Here is an 18059-nt window from a genome sequence, read left to right as displayed (position 1 = left end):
GCTAACATGTTTTCAAATAGTGCTAAATAGATACTTTAAGACTACAAGCATTTTGTCTTCCAAATGTTTATAACTAGTACAGAATTTATATTTGTTTGTAAGTCAATAATAGAATTTAAGTTATGAAACAATTACTGATTCTGTCCTATAACAAAAGATAGTAACTAGGAATAGTCAAAATAAATCAGAAAATCAATCACATACCTAACACTAAGCACAAAATCAGATTTGGTGTTACGTTCTTTAAAACTGAGGGCTTCTCTTTTATGGAAATGCAGATTATATTCATTTATGTTAATGGTAAATTGTTAAAAGTGGAAAAGCGAATTTAAGGAGGCAGATGGCAAAACAGGAGGGGAATTAAAATTATCCCTACTTGCTTATCACAAGTGTTCTCGGAAAGGGGTATAGTGTATAAATGTTTTCAGGTGAGGAATTTTTCAGTTGTTATCACGGAGAAAGAAAACTGGTGTTCTATGGATCGGAATGTAGAGTGTCAGATCCGTTAATGGGGAAGGTAGGTTAGAAAATTTAAAAAGGAAAATGGATGGTTTAAAGTTATAGTGGGAATTAGTGAAATTCGGGGGCAGGAGGAACAAGGCTTCTGGTCAGGTGAATACAGGGTTATAAATACAAAATCAGATAAGGGTAATAGTGGAGTAGGTTTAATAATGAATAAAAATAAATAAAAAACAGGAGTGCAGGTAAGCTACTACAAACAACAAGTGAACGCATTATTGTGGCAAAGATAGACACAAAGCCCACGCCTACCACAGTAGTACACGTTTATATGCCAACCAGCTCTGCAGATGATGAAGCGACTGATGAAATGTATGATGAGATAAAAGAAATTATTCAGATAGTGAAGGGGGACGAAAATTTCATAGTCATGGGTGACTGGAATTCGGTAGTAGGAAAAGGAAGAGAAGGAAATGTAGTAGGTGAATATGGAATGGGGGTAAGAAATGAAAGAGGAAGCCGCCTGGTAGAACTTTGCACAGAGCATAACTTAACCATAGCTAACACTTGGTTCAAGAATCATGAAAGAAGGTTGTATACAAGGAAACTGCCTGGAGATACTGGAAGGTTTCAGATAGATTATATAATGGTAAGACAAAGATTTAGGAAACAGGATTTAAATTGTAAGACATTTCCAGGGGCAGATGTGGACTATGACCACAATCTATTGGTTATGAACTGTTGATTAAAACTGAAGAAACTGTATCAGGGAGAGCATAAGGGAACGACTGACAGGAATGGGGGAATGAAATACAATAAAAGAAGAGTGGGTAGCTTTGAGGGATGAATGTCATGCATCCATCCTCTGAGAAACTGCTGCTCGTGTGGAACAAAGTGTTTTGGCAGTGCAGCATTGGGTGTGTGCAGAATGGTTCACGAAAGGCCGTAGAACATGACCAGGTGGGTCAGGTCACACCACGCAGACCATCCACCGAGAAGATCAGTGCCAAATCCTAAAGGCATTGGAGGACAGATTAGCATCCTCCTCAGCTCTGGCGCAACATTGGAACAGTGTAACACATCGTACACTATCAGGGTTGAGTCTGTTGCCATGTTTTATGGCATGGGTTACGTGCACTTCGTCTCGTTCTCCGCCTACCTTTGATGAATGTACAGAAACAGGCTACATGGCAATGGTGCATGGAACAATGTCACTATGGACAGGAATGGCATCACATAGCATTTTTGTATGAATCCAGGTTCAGTTTGTTTGAAAATGATGGCCGCATTTTGGTTCGTCACAGAAAAGGCAAGTGGTATCACTGTGACTGTATTCGCTTGAGGTAAACAGTGCCAATTTGAGGCGTTATTGTCGTGGGAGTTCTTTTGGGGACAGGGCACTGTGACCAGTATGACCTATGTGAATAACATCTTGCAATCTGTGGCCATACCCTTTCTGCACAACACCCCAGATGCAATTTTTCAGTAAGCCAGTGATGACTGACTACATGTTGCTCACAAACATGTGCCTTCTTGGTGTTACAGAATGTCAGTTTTTTGCCCTGGTCCGCAAGATCACCAGACTTGTCACCAGTCGAAAATGTTTAGGATATGGTGAAACAATGGGTGCATGCCACATGGATGGCTATACTACAGGACACCATTCGTGCCTTACATGCATCCATGCCCGCGTGCATTAAACAAGTTATCAAGGCCTATGGCGGACCTTTGCCTACTAGGCAACTGGACACATGTTGAACCAAGGTGACAAGAATGTACAGAATTGCAAGTGGTAAGCAGCAACACTACCTGCAGAAATTTCTGCAAATTTCCGCATCCTACCACAATGCCAGTTCTTGCAGCTGGCTGTTATGTGATTTTATTTCAGGGATTACAGAATAAAGTCCAAAGCACATATTAGGTGGCCAAGGCAGCTAGTGAACATCAATGTCAACAAACAAGGAAATGAACATTTTGCAGTTTGTAATCAGCCTCAAGGGAATCTGGATTCTCTTTCAGCATGGATCATCCTTCTTTACGATACAATTGTGAACCAGTGCTCTGTGTAGGTTGGTGCTCTGTTGGAAAGATTCTAGCTATGTATGCTTAAGGTCTGGGTCCAATTCTCACATCAGACAATCACTTTAACAAGCAGAAACATCCCCTCTTCACGTCTGGTAATGGTTGTTGACCAATGTGTAGTTGCACCAAGGTTCCCACTTCACACAAAAAATGGCGTCCCTTCGCTACGTACTGAAAGTGAGTTGATGTAGATTGGACCACGACAGTGGTGGAAGTCATGCCATGTTGAAACTGTCACCAGTAAGCTTTTGTACAAGAGTTGTTTTATTAATGAGCCAGTCATCATGTAAGGTCATAGAACACTTATTTCTTCTTGTGCTGGAACATGAAATATTAAAAATATTGATACTGGCCTAGACTCACACTCACATCTCCTTTTCATTGGGTTTGACCCTTTTGAGGTAATAAATTTCAGTGTTTCATTGTTTGCCCATGACACCGAACTACTCAGGGTCTCCACGATTGGCACGTGTGTGAGTTCAAATTCTGGTGTGTCACAAAAGCTTCTATCCTGTTGTTTCAAGTTGTAGCATGCGCGCACCAAACTACAGGTGTCAAATTATTATAATTTTTTGATGTTTCTCCATGCTTTGCCAACAATAACAATGGGTACTGGTTTCGACTACCAATCAGACACAGACTTTTCATCTTATCATTTCAGGTTTAAAAATGCCACTCCGAGTTACTGGTGAAAAAGTATATGATATTCGATCTCTTTCCTTGTTTAGTCAACAATAGTGATATGTGTAGGGTTTGATTCCCAGTCAACATAGAACTTTTGGTTGTGTTATTTCCTGTTTAGACATCTGCTGGTGAAGTAAACATATTTTCAAAGTCTGTCAGTGACTATAAGTCAATGACAATAGATGTTGGAATCGAATCCCAATAGTGCAAAATTTTTGCGTCTTGTCATATCAGTCATCTCACTACTCATGAAAAATTATTAGTTTTTTAAACATTTGTTTCTGTTTAGTTAACAATCCAGTTTGTTCAAATCTCCATCCAACACAAAACTGTAGTCACATTATTTCAACTTTAAAAGTGTGCAACTATTACTTACGACTGAAGCCATATTTAAGATATTTTGTGGTTAGTTAACATGAACAATAGTTGATGGATTACAGTGTGGGATCCTAGTCCATTGCAACATTTTCAGCATATAATTTCAAGATTAATGTTGGTTTTTGAAATGTCATTTATTGTAATAAATTTGAGTTTACAAGTTTAATGGTTGTGTCATGTCTAATTACTTGTTTTCTGATATTTGCATTATCATGGTATTAGTTTGCATCTGGATTGAAAGCCATACAGAGCAGTTACCTTTTGCAGTCTCTTGCAGTAACCATTTTATATGGTCAAATGCCTGTCCTGAAAAGAGAACAGACCACTTACAAGATGGATGTGTTATGTGGGTTGCATACAGATCAGGTGAAATGCAATTCAGGTCATATGAACACTTTTGAGCTTGATGTTACATTGGAATCTTTTCCCCTGTAGAACTGTAACTAAGTTGTTTGCATGAAAATACTCTACTGCGTCCTCTGTGACAGCCATCATATGTTTTACAAATATATTTTTGTTACTCCCTGTAATTAAATTAAGATGCCATAGTCACCTGCAAATTACGTAGAGTGTAATAAAATTAATTTTTCTTCCAGCTCCGATCGTCTAATAGACGAGCAGATTTCAATTGCTTTGGACACGAGGGAACACTTAGTTTCTCAGAGACATGCTTTTAAGAAGTTTCAGACAAGGATGCATGATTTATCCAACCGCTTCCCAATGATCAGCAGCCTCGTGCAGAGGATCAACTTCAGGAAACGTAGAGATTCCATCATTTTGGGTGTTGTCATTAGTGTATGCGTAATTCTGTTACTAATGTATGCATTTCGCTAGCAGTGCAAAAATATTTGTCAAAAAACTGGGTCCACAATAGTTGAATTGTTCTCCCAGTAGAACATTCAGATATTAAGTTTTAAACTGTTATGCATCATTCTAAAAGGCTAAGTTGTGAAATTCACCATGTTGAAACTGATGATGACAGTAATTGCCTTTAATTTTTTCTCTCTTCTTGTGTTTAGTTTCTTTTACAACAGATATTGCTAAAAATAAGAACTATTGTCGTGGTTGTGTATTTTAAAGTGTAAAGATTTAATTCTTGTTTTTGTGTACATTCATTTAAATTTTGTTGATTTTAAAATTTTTTTAGTTATTCTTGGCTGGATTAATTTCATCATTTAATTTGGAACTGCAGTTACTTCGTAAATTGGCTTTTGTTTAAATTCTTCATTAAGTGAATTTGAAGCATTGTGTTTTGTAGCAAACCATGGAACTGAAAGTTTTTCAAAAGTTTTTGTATCGTGGCCATTGAGTTGAGACCATCTATCACAAACTTAGTTGCCCTCTTTCTTGCTTCCATGACAGCTTATGGTAAGAGGGTGACTTCTGTAAGATATCTAGAACAGTTCACAAGCATGAAGAATTACATTCTAATTCTGTTGATTTATATTTGGATCTTAAATTGTGGGGTTCATGTAATTATTTTATAATACCTTGTATGTTATAAACCCCCATACAGTCCTCTGTGTTCCAATTAAAAGTTCTTTGCAGCATTAGCATCTGTGCCATCATTTTAGGAACAAAGTCAATTGACATACCAACACAAAAAGTGCTCTTAATGGATGTGGCAGATATTACTCCAGGTCAATTTTTGTTCTTCTTGGATATCACTTGTGCAGCATTATATTTAGTGAAATTTGTTACATTCCTCTCTCTCTCTTCTGTAATTAGTCTTCATGTAATGTTGTAGAGATTTGATGGCATAACATTTGTGTGGTTCACTTTTTCAGATTTTCCAATCTCAAATCACATTACATACTGGAGTTGCATATTCTCTTAGATAGCAGTGATCTAATACCAAACCTGTTGTAAACAAACAGCTTTCAGTGTGGATTGGTGGTCCAAATTAATGGTCATGCAATGTAAAAATTGATGTATTTAACATGTGTTGATTTTTCTCCATCATAAATGTTTATGTGGTCCATAATTACTTGCTGCTATTGTGAATTTTTTGTGTGTATCATTTTAAAAGTTATAAAATAATTTATTATTACTTACATTTGTATCAAGTAAATGTGCTTTGAACTTTTTTATAGGTCATAAAGTTTTTCACATTTTCAGTTGAAAATTTTGTCTATGAAATGCTTGCAATTCAAAGACTATAGCTCATTGTATAAGCAGAATAGAAAGCAAATAATGGTTGCATTAACAATGTATCATGCCACTTAATTTTTAATACTCCTGAAGAAACGTGTATTTTGTTTCATAAATACCGAGTCATTACAGTTGAAGTTATTCACTGCTGTATTGTAAATAAGATGCTGCTCAGCAGTTTGATATTTTGCATAAAACATATACAAAATTATAACACCTGGAAGGGAGAAATTTGTATCCGGGACAAAAACTGTGATGTGTGCACATTTAGTTATTTTGGTAAATATTGTAGGAATGGTGGATGTTAACAACTAAAGATAACATGTACTGTTAATGTGTGTGTGTGTGTGTGTGTGTGTGTGTGTGTGTGTGTGTGTGTGTGTGTGTGTGTGAGAGAGAGAGAGAGAGAGAGAGAGAGAAAACTGCAAGAATTTGCAGTTTACTTGCATATGTAATAAACTTTTTTTCATATTAAAGGCTATTTATTTTGATATTAACAGTGTTATTCTTGTGTATTTCCCTCGATGACTTCACCTTTGTCTTTACTTTGCTGCAGCATTCTTGTGGTTGCATGTAACTTCTTTCATTTCTCAGCCATTGCTTACGTATTATGCATTAATCCCATTACATCTCTCAGGGATTAAAGAAGTGTTAGAAGAAAGACAAACTTAACTCACCCCTCCTCCCTTATCCCCCTTAATGTACCATTTTTGGTGAGTAGTGTCGATCTATGAAAGCCTTGGCATGTCGTTAACCGTACCCAGGGAGAGGTGTTGCTTGTGATAGCAGATATGTCAGCCACAGACAGTAAGACTGAAAGGAAGGGTATTTATGGTGTGGACAGATGTCCATGTCCAAGATGTTAGGTCACTAGTGAACCCTAGTGAAACTAGCTGAACAAAAATTCTTGAGGTTATACAGGAACTAGGACTCTGTGCGAATGACAAAGGTTGTCAATGAACCTGAATCACATGAGGTGTGGATCTGTGTGTGTAGGTATGATTCTACCAGGCAGCTCATGAAGAGAGAGGCATTTGGGGAGGACATACTAACGCTCAATATTATACTGCAGATTTGTTTGTAGGTATGTACTTTCAAGGAAACATGTTTGTTGATGGTACAGTGCAGCTATATAGTAAAATATCTGGAATGGAAAGTTAACCATCAGCATGTATTACTACTTTTGACTTGCGACAGTTAATGTATAGACTTTTCATAAAAACCACGCAAAAATTTACACTTCCTCAGCAGGCAGTGGAGAAGTGCATCTTGTTAATTACTAGGAGGAACTGAAAAACTTACATGAACCACTGAAAAAGGATTGCGTGAAAGACATGCTTATGACTGCAATGAAAATGAAACAGTAGGCATATATCCACATAAGTGGATGTTAAGTAAACCAAGGAGCTTCTCTGCTAGATTCCTTAAGTTAACCATATACAAGACACAGTGACCCTAGTAAAGGAGGACAGAAAACATGCAGGAATAACATAGGTTCATATAAGAACAACTCAGTGCACAAAGTAGTCAGGAGGCAACCTGTATCATGCAGTTGATGCCAAATGGCTGATGATATGCAACGAATAGGGTGTTGCAAGAGGATAATTGGACAATTTGTATCTGTTGGCAGCAATGGGTTATTAATGTAAGAATAAATGGACTTAAGTCAGAAGGACATCAATGGTAATGAGGTTGTGGTGGCAACAGCCAACTCTGATACAAATCCTTTCAGTGAAATTATTGTGAACTATAATTTACATGTTGCTGTAACATACAAATATGAACAACATTTTTTTGTCATTTTCTCTCCACGTGAAAACAAAGTAGTTACTTCAGTCTTGGCAGGCCTAGTGCCAACATTTATTCCTATGTGTGGAAAAGATAAATTTAGAAAGGACAGCGAAATTGAGTATTATGTTACTTACCTTAAAACTAATACTCCCTAATAGATCATTGCAGCCTCCAATTATATCTGTAGCCATGGTTCAGATCAATTTTCTGTGGAACATGGTCTACTTGCTGCTTCTCTAGGATGGCACAGCTTGACTGCATCACACTTAAATGTTAAGTGTAGCATTACATATGAATATTTCCCCTTCCAGAGCCAAAACTGCTAGTATAATGAAGACAAAACAGAAAGCAACTTATTTGGAGAAGTGTTGATAATGACAGGACTGACATATTGTTGCAATGAACACCTCTGAGCTGCATTAAAAACTTTATTGTTGTAATACATTTGGGCTTAGTACATCATAAATGGAAATGGCAATGGTAAAATACAAAATAACCATCAGCTGCAAAACTTTGCCAATGTAACTGACCAAGCAATAGTTAAAAACAACTAACATTGGAAAACATAAAACCTTACTTTCATCCTGTTATACTGTTTCTCCATAACACATTATACTACAAACCTAGATGTATACCTTGAACTACACTGTGTTTCTTCTTCTGATAAGGGACTTCAAGTGACTCCTTTCTTCACCAATACTGCATTTCATACTTTACCTATTCACTTATTTTTAAAAGTCTTTGATAGCACTACATTCCAGATGCTTCCAGTTTCTTCTCTGGATTTCCAATGACCCACATTTCACTTCTGTGCAATGCTGTGCTCCAGAAGTACACCACTTCACCACTTTCAGGTCTTCCTCAGTTCCGTACAATATTGGATATCACAGTCATACATACTGATATATATTTTGAGACCATATAGTGAACTCCTTAAGTACAGAGCCTGTAATTTGTTCTGGTATAACACTGCTCGCTCTGAGAGATAGAACTGTTAATTTATTTATCCAGTATCATCAGTGCGTTCAAATGCTCACTTTTGTAAGATTGTAAAGTAATCATTAGTCTTGGTTAACCACCTTTTACTTAGCAGTTCTATTTTTTCAGAAATTAAAACAAATATGGATAAGAAAAGATTTTTGTAGATATGTCTGGAGACATACTGAATATTTTCTTATATAATTACCATGATGATTGAAACATTTTATTCATGGCCACTTTCTTTTCCTGCTTGTCTGCAAACACAGTGTTACAGTGCCTTACAGTTTCTCATAGCAGCATCTTGTATGAAATTGTCATTGAGCAGAATGGCAACTGAACTACACTATGCATCTTCATTTGTAGATAAATGAGTTGCATTGTGTTACATTTAATTTCCCCTTCAACACCACTGCTTATTTTCTGTATCTGTCAGAATTTTCCATTGGTTTTTTGTTTGTTAGTGAACATGACATCAACAGAACAAAACTTCAAGATAGATAATTCAAAGCAGCTTCAGGGAATTGGCAAATCTAATACAAGGTTTCTCTCTTGTTATACAAAATCATTTTATTGATAGCTTCAGTTTGTGAATCAACAAGCTTAATTTAAAGTTATTTGTTTATGATTCAGAAAAAACATCAGCCACTGGATGAGTTTATTACTATTCATAAGCTGCCAAATGATTGGAAGCTGCTTTGAATGGGTGTGTTGGATGAAATGCTGAAACACAAGTACCAGAAATACCAAGGGTACTCAAGTATTATCCTCTCCAATGGAAACTGATTCCTCTGTAGGCAGTACAGGGTCCATGACCACCTATTGACTTGACCGTTTGTAGTGCGCCAAAGGCATGTCTAGAAGCCCTGTACAGGAGAGGCAAGGAACAAGGAGAACTTTGGTATTACACCTGTAACCAACAAATTCGATGTGCTGTCTTCTACTGAAATTGAGCTTGTGCAATGCACTTCATCTGTTGTGTAACATGTTTGGGGAGCAAGTGTAGACGAGTAGTATATACTGAATGTTGTCATATAGGGAAATGGCAGCAAGGAAACCTAAAGAAAATGTTTAATTAACACAGCTGCATCTTGTATGGAAATGTCATGGAGCAGAATTATACCTCAACTATATTTTTCATCTTCATTTGTTCTGAACATATCTGCATAGTTTGGGCTCTAGGTTTATTCTTGAGCCATTCCAGCTACAGAAAAAAGATCAGCCTTGTCCACAGAATCTCAATAAAACTGTCATTCCAATACCCATTGTTATGGTATCAATGGAAGGTTTTGTGATTAGCTAAGCTGAGCAGATTCTTTCTTTCCCTCTTTATTTATTTATTTAAAAATCAGGTGGTTCTTCATCTTGTCCAGATATTGACCAGGAAGTGTTAGTGAAAGATCCAAGGAAACACCCCTTCCCCTCTAACAGATGCGGTGCTAATCATAGTGATCAACAGCTGAAGCATTTGTAACAAAATCCTAGAGTTTGAAGTATTCCTAAAATTCAGTGAAGCTTGCATTATACTAGGTACAGAAGGTTGAAACTGAGATCAGTGAGATTTTTAAGTAAATATATGCATCTAAAGGCTAATCCAATGAAAATGGAGATATTGTATTCATTGGATTAGATGAACACAAACAGAAACTGATGCTGCATGTTACATTATGTAACATGTTGCTACCTTGTGGCCACTGGCAGCCACAGCAGGTAGCTCTGCTGTACTGCCACTTCCTGGCAGTCAACATGATAAGCAAGAGACTCAGTATACGGTGCAGAGATTTTGAATTATTTCCTATCCAGCGCCAGACTCTTCCCCAATTGCAAAGGAAACAAACTAGATAAAGTGGTGGTAGTATCATATGTTGAGGAAGGATTTGTAATATTTGATTCTGGGCAGGAGCACATGGAGGAAACATGGCTTTAACTTAGGCAGAAAACACACTGTGGTATAGTCTTTGTAAACCAGCAGAGACTACTGCACAATAGGTGTAATTTTTTAAAAAAGGAATGTAGATAAATGCTAAATTAAACATGTTTGGCTGTCAACAGTCCAATGGATGAAACTTTCAAAGATTACAGTGAACACAGTATTATTGAAGACTATCTCACAAAACCCAAAGAAATTCTGGTCATATGTAAAGACTGTCATCACCACCTAAGTTAGTGCCAGATGCTTATGGATGGAACAGAAACAATAACTGATGGTAGAAAAGCACAATCAGAAATGCTAAACTGTTCCCAAATGTTACTTTGAAAGTACTCTCTCAGTTTAACTCTCGCACCACTGTAAAAGTGACTGATATAGACACCAGTATTGATGTCATTGAGAAATAGCTGAAATCACTAATCACTACAATTGAAGAAGATCCAAGGGCCCTTTGGAAATACCACCAGATTCTGTGTCTTACACTTGCTGACACCTCATTATGCCCTTAAGCAGATTTCTTGTTTTTCTCTTTTTTGTCACAGTCTCTTACAAAATTGAACAAGGCCCTAGGGACCAATGAAATGCCTGGCAGGCACATTCTACACAGAATTTTCAGCTGGCTTAGTCCCTATTTTAAGCATAAAATTCAATAGATCCAAAAGTGTGCCCAATATCTGGAAGAAAGAGCAGGTCACACCTATGTACAACATGGGTAGTAGAAGTGACCACAATACTATCATCCAATATCACTGACACTCATATGTTACTGAATCTTAGAACATATTCTGAGATGTAATTAGCTATCATGAACAGACCAGCCTCCTCCACACCAACCAGCATGGAGTCTGAAGACATACAAAATCCAACCCTCATTTTTCTCACATGACTTTCTGGATGTCATGGTTCAAGACAATAAGGTATACACAGTGTATATTATTTCAAAAAAGCATTTGGGTTATTACCATACTAACAAAAGTACAGTCATATGGGCTATCAAACAAAATTTTTAATTGGACTGAAGGTTTTTTGATGGGCAACTGGCACACACCATGTTACATTAAATGGGGAGGCATCAGCAGATGTAGAAGTAACTTCAGGTGTGGCCCAAGGAAGTGTGTTGAGATCCTTGCTGTTCATGTTGTATATTAATGACCTGGCAGACATGGTTTAGGTTTTCTATGATTTTCCTAAAACACTTCAGGTAAATGACGGATGGTTCCTTTGTAAGGGCATGGCAGACTTCCTTCCCTAATCCAATGGAACAGATGACCTTGCTGTTTGGTCTCCTGCCCCAAATCATGCTCCACCACCAACACCACCACCTGGCAAACAATACTGATAGTAATCTTAGATGTAAATACATTCATAAAAATCCTTTGTAGCAACCATAGATTTTTTTCAGTTGATGCAGATACCTTTAACAGAGTACAACCTGAAAAAAATCTGGACAAATATTCACTGAGATCTTGATAATATTTTAAAGTGGTCTAAAGATTGGCAGCTTACTTTAAATGTTCATAACTGTAAAATAGTGCACTTCACAAAACTGTAGTACCCTGTTACTACAATATCAGTGATTCACAAATGGAATAAGTCAACTTATGCCTATATGTGGGTGTAACAATTTTTGAGGCTATGGAATGGAATAATCACACAGGGTCACTCATAGATAAAACAGCTGACAGATTCCAGTTAATTCATAGAGTACTGGAAAAATGCAGCCTGTCTAAAAGAAGATTGTTAACAAAACACTCTTGTGTCTTATGCCATAATACTGCTTAAGGGTATAGGACCTGCACCGAAGAGAACTAACAGGTGATATAGAAGGTTTGTTTGACTTGGAAAAATTATGAAAAAAACTTGAACAGTCAGACACTTAAAGAAACACATCAACTAAACCATGAAAGCCTCCTACTTACTATCTTTGAAGTAGTTGTATTAAATGAGTAATTTGTGGTAATACTACAGTTCCTTACAGTGCTCTCCCACAGAGACCGTGAAGACAGGATCAGTCTAGCTACACTGTTTACAGAATCATTTAAGTAATTATCCTGCATAGGCAAATGGAATGAAAAGGAAACCATAATTCATTGTACAATGGACAGTACACACTTGCATGCACTTCACACTTGTTTGCAGAGTATGGATGTAGATGTGGAAATCCTTTCTGATATTCTCATTTGTCTTACTTATTAGCTCTATCAGAAACTGAAAAGGATAAAAAAGTATATTCTGAGCTCTTTAAAAATCACTTTGCAACGTTACTGGAACAGGTGACTGAAGTATACTTTTCTCCGTAGTCCTGTGAATATGATTTAGGTACCTGAAATGAGGATCTTGCCAATTAGTTTATGCATATATACTGGATGTTTGTTCTCCTTGACTTAATTTCCTGATTTAGCACACATACTGTTTGACATGATATGATTACCCTTCACTCGATGCCCTTTGGGAACTGTGGGAGGTATGCCTTGCCCCTGCATTAGGACTGCCAGTGGGGGAGAACCAGTGAGGGGACAGTAGCGTTAACTTCTTCCCACAATGAGTGCTGGCTTACATGGAAGCAGAGGTGATACATGCAGAAACACTGGCAGTGCTTGGAGACAAATGAATATTTTCCAACTAGTTCCGATTTTCTTCTCCACAGGTAACACCAGTAAAAACTGTCTTCTTGCTGTGGACAAACAGTAAGCCACTATTTTTCTTAAGTGAGAGTAAAATTCACTGGTAATACACCATAGAGCAGAAGTTGAAGGAGTAGAAACATGATCCAGCTGGCAAAATGGTAAACACTGTTGAAGTGTGTGATTTGGTGTAAAATTCAAACATTGTTTTGCTGCAAGCAGTTACATCCAAAAAATTTTTAAAGAGGGCCTCTCTGTTGAATATCAGGCTATTTATTACCTTAGGTTCTTTTGTTGTACATGTAATAGCAAAGAGCTAATCACTGTGTAAATTATTTGAAATTAATGAAAGATAATTTGCTTAAGTTTGTAGGAGGTGATGAGCACTGTGGTCAATATTGTGCTGGGTGTATGATAGCTGTCAAAGGCAATGGTGAGCTTCAGACCCTTATGATCAATCTACCAAAGCTTAACATATTTACTATAAAATTGTTAGTGAAACAGCAGATGAAGAACTTTTGAAGAACTACAGTACTGAAATGACAATATCACTGGTAAAAAGCACTATTAGACGTAATTACTGGTGAGCATGCACATGCCCACTAACACTGATGGTTTTAAATTAATTAGTTGTCAGAAGCAGCTGTGCAATGGCACTCAGATGCCATTGGATTTCCTATGCCACAGATGCAGGTTGGTAGCGATGCCTCTATAAATTCTGGAGGAGGAGGAGGATCAAGTGATGGGCAAAGGAAATGATTTATGTTGCGTGGCATAATCATTCCTTCTTGTCGTGCAGACCAGTAATGCAAATATGTAATAACTTTGTCTATTTGTTCATCTGAGACTGGAGGCCCAATGCCAGGTACTTCATGATGCATGTGGGAGGGTTTCAGTGTCTTCTTTGGTGCTTTACGTTGCGTACGAACTTTCCTTGACACTGTTTCTGACTTAACCTTAATCACAAATTGGGCAGCTGTAATTTCGGCTTGATTTGCTTCAGCAGCAACTTCTGCTCTATGTACAACTTCTTTAACAGTTTCTTTTGCAATCTTTTCAGAACTCTTTTCTTCTGGTTCAGAACTCTTTTCTTCTGGTTCAGAACTCTTTTCTTCTGGTTCAGAACTCTTTTCTTCTGGCACTGTGGCAGGGCTGGACTCATCAGATAATAATGAAACGCCTTCCTCTGTGTTTATACTGCCTGCATGTACCGGTTCCTTAAATTTCACTGAAGTAGTCCTCTCAACTCTTACAGGACAGCTTTCTTTATCTGGATGCACATTATCCATACCATTTTCTCCTTTTGTTTCTGTTATCTGAACACTCTCTTCATGAACTTCTGCTGTATCTTCAAGATCTTTACTGCCAGACATTTGCATTTCACCAATGGTTGTTTCTGATAACTGTGGGCTCTGTCCCTGCTCACCTTCTCCTTGAACATCTGCTCCAGTAACATTTTTTGTTGTTTGTTCTTCATCTCCTGGAACAGATACAACAGTCCCTACAATATCAGCGATTATGTCCTCTGCATGTTGTTTGTGAAATTTGTCTTCAGTTTCAGTTTCATCTGATTCCTCTTCTGCTTGAATTGTTTCCTTGACATCAGGTTTATGGGCAGATGGTGGCCCACAGTCTTTTTTTGCAAGATATGTATAAAGGTCACTAAATGTTGAGAATGGAATCATAGCTGACCCACCTTCAGGTTCTTCAGTCAGTATTTCACATATGACTATCATTGTTTGTTTCAGGTTCTGCAAAAAGAAACATTTAAAATAAATATTTGAAAAGACTTCACATAATTTTATTATGATGCATTGTTCATAACTTACTTGTGTGAGATGGCCAGCTGCAATTGCCACAAATTTCAAAACATCTACTTCATCATCAGTGAACTCTCCTATTTCCAGCATCACCTTCAAGGCGTTATGGTTCAAACATAATCCTCCCCACTTATTATACAGCAGCTCTGTTGGGATAACTTTTTTCCTCTTTAACTGTAACAAGTTGTAACAAATTTTTTCCATGAGCCCACAGTAAATAGCTTGAGGGAAAAAAACTTATAACAATTCTGTTGTGGAACAACTGTGCATATCTTGGAAAATAAAGATACAGCAAACACAAACAATGGAAAATCCAGGATGGAATGTAATAATATAATGAAAAGGATAGTTGCTACTCACCATGTAGCAGAGATGCTGATTCGCAGAAAAGCACACCAAAAGGACTGTTGGAAAATTAGCTTTTGGTCAACAAGGCCTTTGTCAAAAATAGACAACACACACACACACACACACACACACACACACACATGACCACATCTCTAGCAGTTGGAGCCAGACTTTGAGCAGTAGCGCATTATGGGAGAGGCGTGGGGGTGCGGATAAGGAGGAAGAGGTGGCTGCAGCAGGGAGGGGGAGAGATAGCAGGGTAGGGGTGGGGGATGGTAAAGTGCTGCTGGTAGCATGCAGGGACGAGGTGGAGAGAGGAGCAGCTGGGTTCAGTCGGGACGTTAGACGGAGGGTATGGGAAAAGGAGAGAAGTAAAAGATTAGATCAGTGGTAGGGCCATGTAATGCTGGGATGGGAATTAGAAGGGCCTATATGCGTGAGGACAATGACTAATGAAGGTTGAGGCCAGGAGGGTTGTGAAAACGTAGGATATATTGCAGGGAGAGTTCCCACCTGCACAATTCAGAAAAGCTAGTGTTTATGGAAAGGATCCAGATGCAACAGAGTGTGAAGCAGTCATTTAAATGAAGGACACCATGTTGGGCAGTGTGCTCAGCAATAGGGTAGTCCAGTTGTTTCTTGGCCACATTTTGTATGTGGTCACTCATGTGGACAGACAATTTGTTGGTTGTCTGTCATGCCCACATAGAAGGCAGCACAATGGTTGCAGCTTAGCTTGTAGATTACATGACTGCTTTCACAGGTAGCCCTGCCTTTGATGGGATAGGTAATCTTTGTGACCAGACTGTAGCAGGTAGTGGTGGGAGGATGTATGGAATAGACTGAGTTCTGGCTAGTGATAAGGAAATGTTTTTGTGTTGATACAGATGTAAGGAGCAAGGATCCATAGTGGTGGGAAAAAAATGTGTAAAATACATTAAAAAAGGTACAATTGCATCCAAAAATTCGCAAAAATATACATGTGGTAAAAACTACAAAAAGGATGAAATGAATGAAAAAAAGGGGGGACAAGATGAAATCTGAGGGAGTAGGCTGATAGGTAAACATGAAAACCAACTGAAATTGGTGTGAAGTCAGAATGAGAAAAAACAAAAATATTTGTGATGTGGGTTGTAGGTCTGTGGTTGGATAAATGTGAAGAAGGGGGACAGCAGATGTGACTAGATTAGGTGAAACTGGAATAGAGAGGGGAAGGAATGAGGGGTGAGGAGGGGTTGGTAGGATGAGTTACAAGTTCGTGTGGGATAGAAAAGGTGGAGGAAAGAACATGCAATGCAAGGATGACATAGGGAGAGTGATCAATGTGAATGCATAGGATTAATGATACTGGCAGGAGTAATGCGAGACACGAAGTGCTGCACCAACAATCAGCATGGTCTTGTAGCTGTCTGTTGTGTGCAGCCAAGATGGTTAAGCATGCAGTTTGGTTTGTAAGGCAACAAGAGATACACAGGAAAGAAAAAGAAAGAAAGATGGACACTGAGTATAGTAATGCATTAGAAAATAGTAACAAAGGAAAACAGCACTGTGTTATGATGGAAGAAAAGCTGTCAGGCAAAATCAGCCAATGGAAAATCCAGGATGCAATGTAACAATATAATGAAAAGGATACCAAGGGTCTCACTGAGGCCTTTACAGATCGTAATTATCCTCCCAACATTGTACAAAAACCGATCTCCCATGCCTTATCTTTCCCATCATCCAATCACCTCCCAAAGCCCTCCGTCCAGCCAGAGGAGCTTTCCCCTTGTGACTCAGTACCACCCAGGGCTGAAGCAACTAAATTACATTCTCCGCCAGGATTTCGACTACTTCTCGCCATGCTCTGAAATGAGAAATGTGCTATCCACTATTCTTCCCATGCTCCCACAACACCCACCAATCCCCTACACAACCCCTGCCCCAACCCCTTGCCTTATGGCTAATATCCCTGTAATATACCTAGATGCAAGACCTGTCCTATACATCCTCCCATCACCACCTACTACAGGTTGGTCACAGACATCAGCTATCGTATCAGAGGCAGGGCTACCTGTGAAACTAGTCAAGTGATCTACAAGCAAAGCTGCAATCACTGTGCTGCATTCTACTGGACATGACAACCAACAAGCGGTCTGTCCTCATGAAGGGCCACTGACAAATTGTGGCCAAGAAACAACTGCACCAATGTGTTGCCAAGCATGCTGCCCAACACAACATCCTTCATTTCAAAGCCTGCTTCACAGCCTGTGACATCTGGATCCTTCCCAGCAGCACCAGATTTTCGGAATTGTGCAGGTGGGAACTCTCCCTGCAATATATCCTATGTTCCCATAACCCTCCTGGCCTCAAGCTTCATTAGTCACTGTCCTCACCCATGTAGCCCCCTTCCCTGTTCCCATTCCAGCACCACACGACCCTCTATTCCACCAATGCGCCCATCTTCTTACTTCTCTTCTCCTCCACTACCCCCCATCTCTTCCCCACCCTCTGTCTAACTTCCCGACTGCACCTATCTGCCCCACTCTCCACCTCATCCCTAAACACTTCCAGTAGCATTTCTCCATCCCCCACCTCTACCCTGCTATCCCTGCTCCTCCCTGCCCCAGCCTCGTCCATACCCCCACCCAGTTGCCTCTCTCACAATGTGACTCTGCTCACTGTCTGGGTCCAGCTGCCAGACTTCCACGACTGTGGTCGTGTGTGTGTGTGTGTGTGTGTGTGTGTGTGTGTGTGAGAGAGAGAGAGAGAGAGAGAGAGAGAGAGAGAGAGAGAGAGAGAGAGAGAGAGAGAGAGTCTATTTTAGACAAAGGC

At 38.8% G+C, this 18059-nt stretch overlaps 2 protein-coding genes across 2 annotated transcripts in view; one reads left to right on the top strand and one right to left on the bottom strand.

Moving 5' to 3' along the window:
• The window catches only part of LOC126284469 (Golgi SNAP receptor complex member 1), a 55774-nt gene extending 49530 nt beyond the window's left edge, over positions 1–6244 (top strand). Inside the window, exon 6 of the mRNA XM_049983420.1 lies at positions 4200–6244. Coding sequence (XP_049839377.1) covers positions 4200–4437 — 238 coding nt within the window. The 3' untranslated portion in view covers positions 4438–6244. The remainder of the gene's footprint in view (positions 1–4199) is intronic.
• A 1717-nt stretch (positions 6245–7961) lies between these two features.
• LOC126284468 (uncharacterized) overlaps positions 7962–18059 on the bottom strand; it is a 103116-nt gene continuing 93018 nt past the window's right edge. The window contains exons 3-4 of the mRNA XM_049983419.1: positions 14907–15071; positions 7962–14828 (exon numbers count right to left, since the gene is read on the bottom strand). Of these exons, the coding sequence (XP_049839376.1) occupies positions 13704–14828; positions 14907–15071 (1290 nt within the window). The 3' untranslated portion in view covers positions 7962–13703. The remainder of the gene's footprint in view (positions 14829–14906; positions 15072–18059) is intronic.

Source organism: Schistocerca gregaria, chromosome 8 (genome assembly GCF_023897955.1).
Source record: "Schistocerca gregaria isolate iqSchGreg1 chromosome 8, iqSchGreg1.2, whole genome shotgun sequence".
Classification (NCBI taxonomy): domain Eukaryota; kingdom Metazoa; phylum Arthropoda; class Insecta; order Orthoptera; family Acrididae; genus Schistocerca; species Schistocerca gregaria.
Note: the sequence above shows the minus strand (reverse complement) of the source record. Positions and strands in the feature narration are given on the sequence as shown.